The 8,596-nt window shown below is 42.3% G+C and overlaps 1 protein-coding gene across 4 annotated transcripts; it reads right to left on the minus strand.

The window, feature by feature from the left end:
* Positions 1-734: 734 nt before the first annotated feature.
* On the minus strand, positions 735-8,596 carry LOC144663676 (helicase-like transcription factor). 4 transcript variants are annotated; one of them, XM_078524692.1, is made up of 5 exons: positions 8,305-8,596; positions 5,336-5,531; positions 4,610-4,642; positions 3,477-3,685; positions 735-1,428 (listed from the first exon to the last, which is right to left on the minus strand). In XM_078524692.1, exons 1-4 carry the CDS (start codon positions 8,556-8,558, stop codon positions 3,503-3,505), a joined length of 666 nt encoding a protein of 221 aa, XP_078380818.1. In that variant the 5' UTR covers positions 8,559-8,596; the 3' UTR covers positions 735-1,428; positions 3,477-3,502. The 4 variants fall into 4 exon arrangements, with proteins under 4 accessions (XP_078380818.1, XP_078380817.1, XP_078380820.1 ...); XM_078524691.1 differs by having other exon boundaries at positions 3,477-3,688; XM_078524694.1 differs by lacking the exon at positions 4,610-4,642.

Genomic DNA, 8,596 nt, shown 5'->3' on the forward strand with positions numbered 1-8,596 from the left:
CGATTCCGGAACCCGGCGCCATATGTGGGTTGAGTTTGTTGTTGGTTTTTGTCCTTGCTCCGACGGTTTTTCTCCGGGTTCTCCGGTTTTCCTCCCTCCACAAAACCACTACTAAATTCCAATTCGATCTGGAATCAGTTGAGATCGGAAGAGCCACTTTGTGGAAGATGCCTCTTAATCCATGGGATCCACTTGATCCCATTTAACGATCTTCGTTATTCGAGCGACACAAGCCAATGATCGGTGTTGGTTCCTTGCTGTTGCCTTTTCAAGTGGAGACAAGGCATGTTGTATTATAAGTATTTTGAATACTATGTTTTTGTTTGAATATCCAGTTCCAACACGTTACAAGAAAAAAAAAAAAACGCTCCATGGTTCTCTATAGGAGCAGTCGATCGAGAAAAGGTAAAAGCTTAAGTCTACGTTTGAGCCAGTCATCGGCCCATCAGGCCGGAGCTGTATCCCGGCTTCAGTAGCATGAAGCGACTAGGAGTATTTCTACCCCCCCTGGATGGGATGCTAATCCATTGCAGGGTTACCCCCCAGCACTAAATCGAGATCTAGGAAAGAATCCAGAATAATCCAGTATTCTTTTTCCGCTCCCTCCCAGTTTCCTCGCCCATTAGTTCTCGCTTAGCTCGCCTTCTTTAATCTCACGGCTTTCCTGCTCGCACGTGAAGGCCCCAAACGTAAACCTGGTCGCAAGCCACATTGCAAACGTAAACAACCACAGCGACAAGTCATTGTTTTATTGACCAGGAGGGTACAACAGCACCACCTACGAACCTATGTTTTATGTGATCGTGAAATAACATACGTTTTATTTTTGACATATCCGGGGGGGTTTCGCACCGTACTGACCGGTACGATATGGTGATCATTGCTTTTTTGGTTTGATTGTTATTGTTCTTTTTTCTTCTTTCGTTGTATTGTATTTGTAAGCTGAAATGGCGGGTAGACTTCTCAGATAAGATCGGCAACATTCATCGGCATTGTCACGAGCCTCACTTCAAAAATTCAAGAGCCTATTAAAGACGTATGGAAACCTACGAATAGTGGTCTAGTTTTGTTGAAAATTACTGTGCCAGTGTACTGAAGCTATAAACAAGTGATATTATTGTGATGCCATCTGGAACTTTAGAACTCAACTTGAAAAAGTTAGGCTGACTTTTTCAAGTTCTGCCCTTGTGGCCTAAAAGAACAGCTAAAAACTAACGAAGGCTCTCCTCTACCTTAAACAACAATTCACTTTATACCCTTCATCTTGATGTTCTAGGCGCATTTCGTGTACGAGCGAGAGTATACTCCGGCCAATTTTAGTACTTTTTTACTGAAAAACAGAAAAATCCCTGTGACAGTGTCCCTTTAACTGTTCAATGCCACGTAATATACGGACGACTTCGTTGGTCACAAAGTTGATGTCCAATCCTGCAAGTATAGAAACATTTACAATGATTAGCAATGGCTCGGCACTCTTCTCCAAAGCTTTGTCAGAAGTTGGCTGGGGAAAAAAGTTGGGCAAGAGGGATAATCTACAGAGCTGAGCGGGTGTTGGAGCTGACTAAGGCTAAATAATTATTCAGGGTAAAGCTTATAGGAGAATCCTTTACCTGAGGCGTTCAATCTCTGACAGTAAATAAACCAAACCACTGAGACACTGCTTTTCTGACTCCATTACCCACCGGCAAATGTTAGAAATGTAAGTCAAAAATGAGCAACTACAAAGAACATGCATGTGTTGCTGCAGAAATTAGCAAGAAATTTCACATTTGAGAATGGTCTTGCAAAACAAGTGTTAACTTTCAAACTTCTTGCTGTGATCGGTTGACTTGTATGTCCAAAGCTTCTGCAAGATGTTTTTTTTTGCACTTGTCTTCATTATCTTTGGATTTTTACTAGTAGGGTAAACTAACCAACTGGCACTCTAAAGCCCGGGCCAAACGAGGATGAGAGTTGATGAGAGTTGACTCTCATGAGAGTTTACGTCAACTCTCATCGACTATCATCAACTCCGGCAAGACGAGAGAAAACTCTCATCGACTCTCATGAAAAATTTGAACACGTTCAAATTGGCGATGAGAGCGCATGAGAGCGCACGAGAGTCGATGAGAGTGCATGAGAGTTCCATGCCAAACGAGAGTGAGAGTTTGAACTCTCATCAACTCTCATCCTCGTTTGGCGCGGACTTAATCATTGATCATTTTCTAACTTTCTAAAAACACACCATCTTCCTGTTTGGTATATTCCAGCTAGCTAGGTTCACAGATTGTGGGAAACGGGCATAACAAACGCTCAAACATAGGCGACGAAGGGGGGGAGGGGGGGCAGCCCCCCCAGTGAAATTTCGGGAAAATGTTGGAATTCGGGCATAGCCTAGAGAAAAACAGAAAATAAGCCGAAAAGTAGAACTTACGTTCAAAACGAATACATCAGGGAGATGAAAATCGAACTGTGGTCAAGGCAAATTCTCATTCACCTGCTCGTCAATGGAATATGTGATCGATCTGCGTGAGCCCTCAGTTTGATTCAATGAGTAGCCAAGCAGTGTGCATGTGGATAGTGCAAGACCAAAAAGCTGTTGTTAATTGCTGACTAGATGTAGTTCTCGGCAGCAAACTCACGAAATGTTCATCATCTCGAATGTACGAAAAGTGGGGGGGGGGGAAAGTCCAGATGAAACGAGGAGCCGGACGACGCTAATGAGAACTAAGCAGAGGCGAGGAACTTTTTTGATGTTTTTCGTATATGCCACTTTTGGCTTCAACCATGCATTTTTCGGGCAAAAGGTCTCCGCCCCCCCAGGACCGAAGGTGCCCGTACGCCTATGCGCTCAAACGAGAAAAGGAATAAGAATGGGGCCGATCTGCGATCGGGGCCGAGAGTATTTTTTTGCATGTTGCTGAAGGCTGTTCCTTTGCTATGACAACCCAGATAGTTATAAAACAAGATTAAAAATTGATTCTTCCGTTCTCAGAAGTCAGTCATCAGTTTATCTATTCGGCGTCTATGACTTCAGTAGGGGCAGTTATCTACAATAGGACAATAGGGGGCGCTTATTAGAATAGGGGCACTTATAAGAATGGGAGCGCTTATTAGAATGGGAGCGCTTATTTAAATAGGGGCGCTTATTGACAAAAACACATTCGAAGGCGGACGCTTATTTGGAAGGGGGCGCTTATTGCCATTTGGAAGGAGGGCGCTCGGCTAAATCGAATCATTACGGTATACTGGCAATACTTTTGTTAATTGGCCGGGGTGGCCGCTTATTAGGGGTTCGACTGTAGTTGTAATAAAGGATCAAGTTATAACATGTTGAGGAAATACTAAAAAATACCTAACGTATGTTACATTTCTGATGATTTTTTTATCAGCGACTTCATTTTTTTCTGAAGTATAATCCTGTAATGCTTACTCCATAGTTTACAAGATACATAGTTATCACATTAATGAATAAAAAAATACTGTACTTCACCGACCTTGATATGAAGCACCTGTAGGCCTCTTATCTGCGACTGTGCAATCGTCTCTGCAGGTCCTCAGGGAGGCGGGCCCTGCAGTGAGGACAGGTGGAAGTTTTCCCCTTTCGCAACCAATCTAAGAGGCACGCCTCGTGGATTGGAGCGCTACAGCAGGGCACTGGAGGCCGTGCAATCCCCACCTCTAGGCATATACAGCATGTTCCCTCCTGCTAGAAAGAAAAAAAAGAAATCAGTCTCCGTAACTTTTCATGATGTTCGTATGAAGTTGATTACCACTCTTGATGAGTCCACAAAGTTCCTATGTTTCCGATTCATGGTTGAATTTTTCATAATATCTTTCAGCGCAGAAAGAAGCCAGCGGGTTGAAACTTTGCTACCTGGAAAGATTGGTTTTCGAACTTCACCCATGTGAAGTTTTGGAGTCAATGGGACCGATTAAATCCATTTTTTTAGCTTCTGTTCGTCGGACTGTCAAGGTTGTCGAGCATACCAAGTGTTCGTCCTTGTAATATTGTAGGAAAAAGTAAACTGTGGCTTACATGGTCTAGAACAGCCGAGAAACACCGCAAAGACAGTTTAAATTGCTGTGGCCAGGAATGCATGATTTCTGGAATTCACTGTAGACTCTTTGCCATTGAGAAAAGAGGTTTATATGGTGACAGTATAATGTATAATAATGACTGCGAAGCCGGGGCCAGTGGCAGATCCAGACCTTCAGGAATGTGGGGGCCCCGATCATCCAGACCCTGAAATAAGTGGGGGACCCACTCTCGAAAATAATTTTTCTCGGCCCTGCAAGCCTCGGTTCGGCCTAAAAATAAGGTGGGTACCCCGCCCCCTGGACATCTCTTCTAGATCCGCCACTTGGGGCAAAACGTTTTAACACTGTTGAATCAACAAATGTTATACAACAGTGATTGTCCTGCTTAATTCCATTCTGACATCACGTAATTTTTTTGGCTGTACTGACACATTGCAATGGTCGATTAAGATTTTGTGCGACAACCAAAGTATTGACCTTTTTAATGGCTTTTCTAATAGTTATAGCTTAAGTGATTTTTCTGATTAATTTGGTAACCAGGTTTGTAACGTTCATCAACAATCCAAAAAATATATATTTGTGTACTTACAGTGGCTCCCGGTCCAGGTGATGGTTCTCTTCTCTGAAAAAGGCATCAAATGTGAACAATTTTAGCTCTAATCAGGTTTAAAAAGGGAAAAAAATAAAAGATATTCAATCAGTAGCACAAGCTACTCAGAATAAAGCTAGTGTTCACCCCTACTTCATCAGGGTGGTGATCCCTCTACTCCCGAAATTTACGTGCAATCTTCTTTCAATGCCTCTACAATTTACTAACCCACTTCCCAACACTTTTCCTCCACAGTGCCTGGATATGCTACCAAATCACAACTTATGACATCAAGTGATTTTTATGAGAACATTAAAACATGTGTTGAATGTTGCCCCCGCAGGAAAAATTAAAGGAAATTAAAAAAATAAGGGGGGTATTGCTAAACTGTTGAACAGTTAAGGAACATTCCCTCCATGTTTCTCTTCACCTTCCAGCTATCATCAATAAAATTTGGTGACAGGATTTTAGAATTCCGGCCCCTGATCTCACGTTGGGGTTTTTTGCACTACTTTACCAATTTGGCCCTATCACAAATCATTTGTATAATTGAGCATTCTCTAACAATGTTAAATACAAAACAAGCCTTACAAGCCTTATAATTGTTTTTTTTTTTTTTTTTTTGGGGGGGGGAGGGTAGAGTATTTCTGGAATTATAGGTTACCCAAAGAAGACCTCACAAATCAGATAAAAATTAAAAGCAATTTGATAAAATATGAATATTACCTGATCCTGAGTAAATGTGTTAGAAGGCAGCCTGCTAACACTTGTTACTGCACTTGGGCTATCAGGACCAAATGTTCTTAAAATATAACCATGATGATGCATGATCCTAAGAACATCTTGATTATTTTCTGGCCTACCCCAAAATGAGATATTGCAGGGTGAATAATAGACGTGGTTCGCTCCATAGGGAACGACACTGAGGAGAAAAAGTACAATGTTTTAATCAGATATATGCATGCAATGCCACTATAACAGTTGAAGGACACCAGTAGTACTGATGGTAGTGTGTAAAGCCTTTTCAGAATCCTGAGCTAGTGGCTCAAAAGAACTCTAAATTCCACAGACATATGATGTGGCTGGGAGTACTGGGGATAATAATAATATTTATAATAATAATAACGACAACAACAACAACAACAAAATAATAATAATAATGATAATAATAATAACAAAAATAATAATTTATTAATAAACTTGCGATGGCCTTGCAATAACCAACCATGGGGAGCAGAAATACTCCTGGTTGCTTTATGCTACTAGAAACTGGGATAAGATTCAGACATCCCAATACATACTTTAATACTTTTTAACCAGACTATTAATACTTAGATAATATTGGATGGTCACTGTGTTTGGGTGTAGTGGACTATCAGACCAGAGCTTATCCTGGATTCCGTAGCATTTAGTGACTAGGAGTATTTCACTCCTCCCTGGATGGTTTGCTAGTCCATCACTGGGTTATATTATACCCAAAGCTTTAAATTTGCCAGAAACCCATTTATACACCTGCTAGGTGGAACAAGACACTATGAGAGTTAAGTGTCTTGCCAATTAAAGAACACAATGCACTGACCCCAGCCAGGGCTTGGACCCTCCCGAGACTGCTCAATTCCAGCATGCTAACCATTGGGCCACTGTGCCTCCCTTGTGTGAGGGCCGTACTTGGAAAATATTGCCCAAGTTCTTTCTTGTACAGCCTGGAGGCAATAGTCTCCAGTACGGACCCTCCTCGATCTGGTGGTGTGTCTTGACTTGGTGAGTAAGCTTGAATGTCCTAATCTAATTTCACTTTTGAGGTGACATAAGCGCATATTTTGAACGAAAAAAAAGTGGTTTCCAAACATTTTCATCAGCAAAATAATAACTTTCAAACCTTTTTTTCTGAAAGAGAAATGCTGGTGGGAGCTCCATGCTCCAGGCAGGCAGCGGGTTCAGCGAAACCAGATTGGGCTGTGGGTGTGGGGTCTGACTAAACACCCTGCCTTTAAAAAAATTGTTACTGAAACCTTGAGGCCTCTGTGCCACTATAGGCATGACAAGAACTCGGTTTAAACTCGAAGTCCCCGTTATTTCGAAGGGAGATCAAATTCCCTTGGTTTTACCCTTATATTTCCAGTCATTTACTATCAGCTATTTCGAACTTGGCTATCTCTATATATATAACTCCCCACTATTTCAAACAAATCCTTCTTTCCCTAGCCTAAAATCAACCCCATTATTTCGAAATTGTCAAGAACAGAATACATCAAGGCACAGATAAAAATGTATTGCATTTTATTTGAACTCATATTACGTATTGATGACTTGACCAATGCTTGACTTATGTGCAGTATCCAATTTACTGTTAAGAAATTCCGAGAAAGTGTTATTCAGTTGCACAAAAAATAATAAGCAGTGCATGTCGTGAACTGTTTCTCCGGCTTAAATACTCATGTACAAGCTCTGCTGTCTATATTCTGATTATTCGACATTGAATTAATGTTCTGTATTTTTTTGGTGCCATCTGCTTGATGTTTCTCTCGTGTTTGCCGCTGAGGGAATTGAGATTAGACTGCAAACTAGCCAGCTTTTGATCGAGCTATTGTAGCTTTGATGTTCAACAAATGAAAAGCAAAAACAAAACAAAAACAGAACATTCAAAGATTTTTCGTAGCAACAACATAGCATCTGCTATTTATGCACCTATCATGTTAAGCCCCAGGGTGGGGGGGGGGGGGGACCCGAGGAGACATTTTGGAAGCCAGAGTCAACCCCACCCTGGGCACGTAGTGAATGTCAAATTTCACATATCTCCTCTTAAAAAGAAGAAAGAAAACTTTGAAGACAAAGCTTCTCTTCGATTTCTTAATATATAACTTTTTTTCTTATTTCATTTCATGTATTGTATTCTTCACTGAAAAACCTCTTAAGCGGCGACACACTAGGCGATTTTATTCGCCGATTGCGGTGAATTTGATCGCCAGCGATTGCCGAATAAAACCGGCGATATCTGACATGTCAGATATCGGCGATTTTATACGCCGGTCGCGGCGATTGGGGAAAATCGCAATCGCTGCACGAATGCCGGTCACCTCGCCACCAACAATCTCCCCACCACCCTCCCCAAAATCTCTCTTTAAAGAATTTTTGGGGTGGGGGGGGGGGGGACGCTGCACCGGGCACACTTGGCGATTTTCGCCATCGCCAAGTGTGTCGCCGGCTTTAAGGAGTGTACAATAAAATCTTATCTTATCTTATCTTATCTTATCTTCTCCTCGCCTCGCCTCGCCTCGCCTCGCCTCGCCTCGCCTCGCCTCGCCTCGCCTCGCCTCGCCTCTCCTCTCCTCTCCTCTCCTCTCCTCTCCTCTCCTCTCCTCTCCTCTCCTCTCCACTCCTCTCCTCTCCTCTCCCTCTCCTCTCCTCCCCTCCCCTCCCCTCTCCTCTCCTCTCCTCTCCCTCTCCTCTCCTCGCCTCTCCTCTCCTCTTATCTTAAATTTTTAACCCAGCAGACCATTTTAGATGTCAAAATCCCTACCCTGAGAGAGCTTCACGATGTCAAATTCTCGTGGGTTTCGAATTTTTTGTCGTTTCCCTGGGACTTCGAAATAGCGGGGTTCGATTGTAAAATGGAATGGCACACAGTACAAAATGTGAATTGTTAGTAAGAAATTACTTCAGATCATTCACACAGAATGAACAACCAAACTTACCCTTTTAACCTCGCCAATCCGAAGTCAACTACATCAGCCAGTGGTCGAGCCAACTCTCTTTTTATATGTCCCACTTGTACTCCGTGCACATTGTCTACGCGAAGAGCATTTGCATCGAACGGATTGTGAGGTTCACGTATTAGTGACACCATCTCGTTGTTGTTCACCGAGCCTTGATAATAGCGTTTGCCCACAATATTACCTCTGCAACTGCCAAAGTAAATTTCATTCTCCAATCTATGCTGTGTGGCCATGCTATGTTGCGTACAAAAAGCAAAAAAAAGGGAAAAGC

Source organism: Oculina patagonica, chromosome 8 (genome assembly GCF_052425735.1).
Source record: "Oculina patagonica isolate OP01 chromosome 8, crgOcupat, whole genome shotgun sequence".
Classification (NCBI taxonomy): Eukaryota; Metazoa; Cnidaria; class Anthozoa; order Scleractinia; family Oculinidae; genus Oculina; species Oculina patagonica.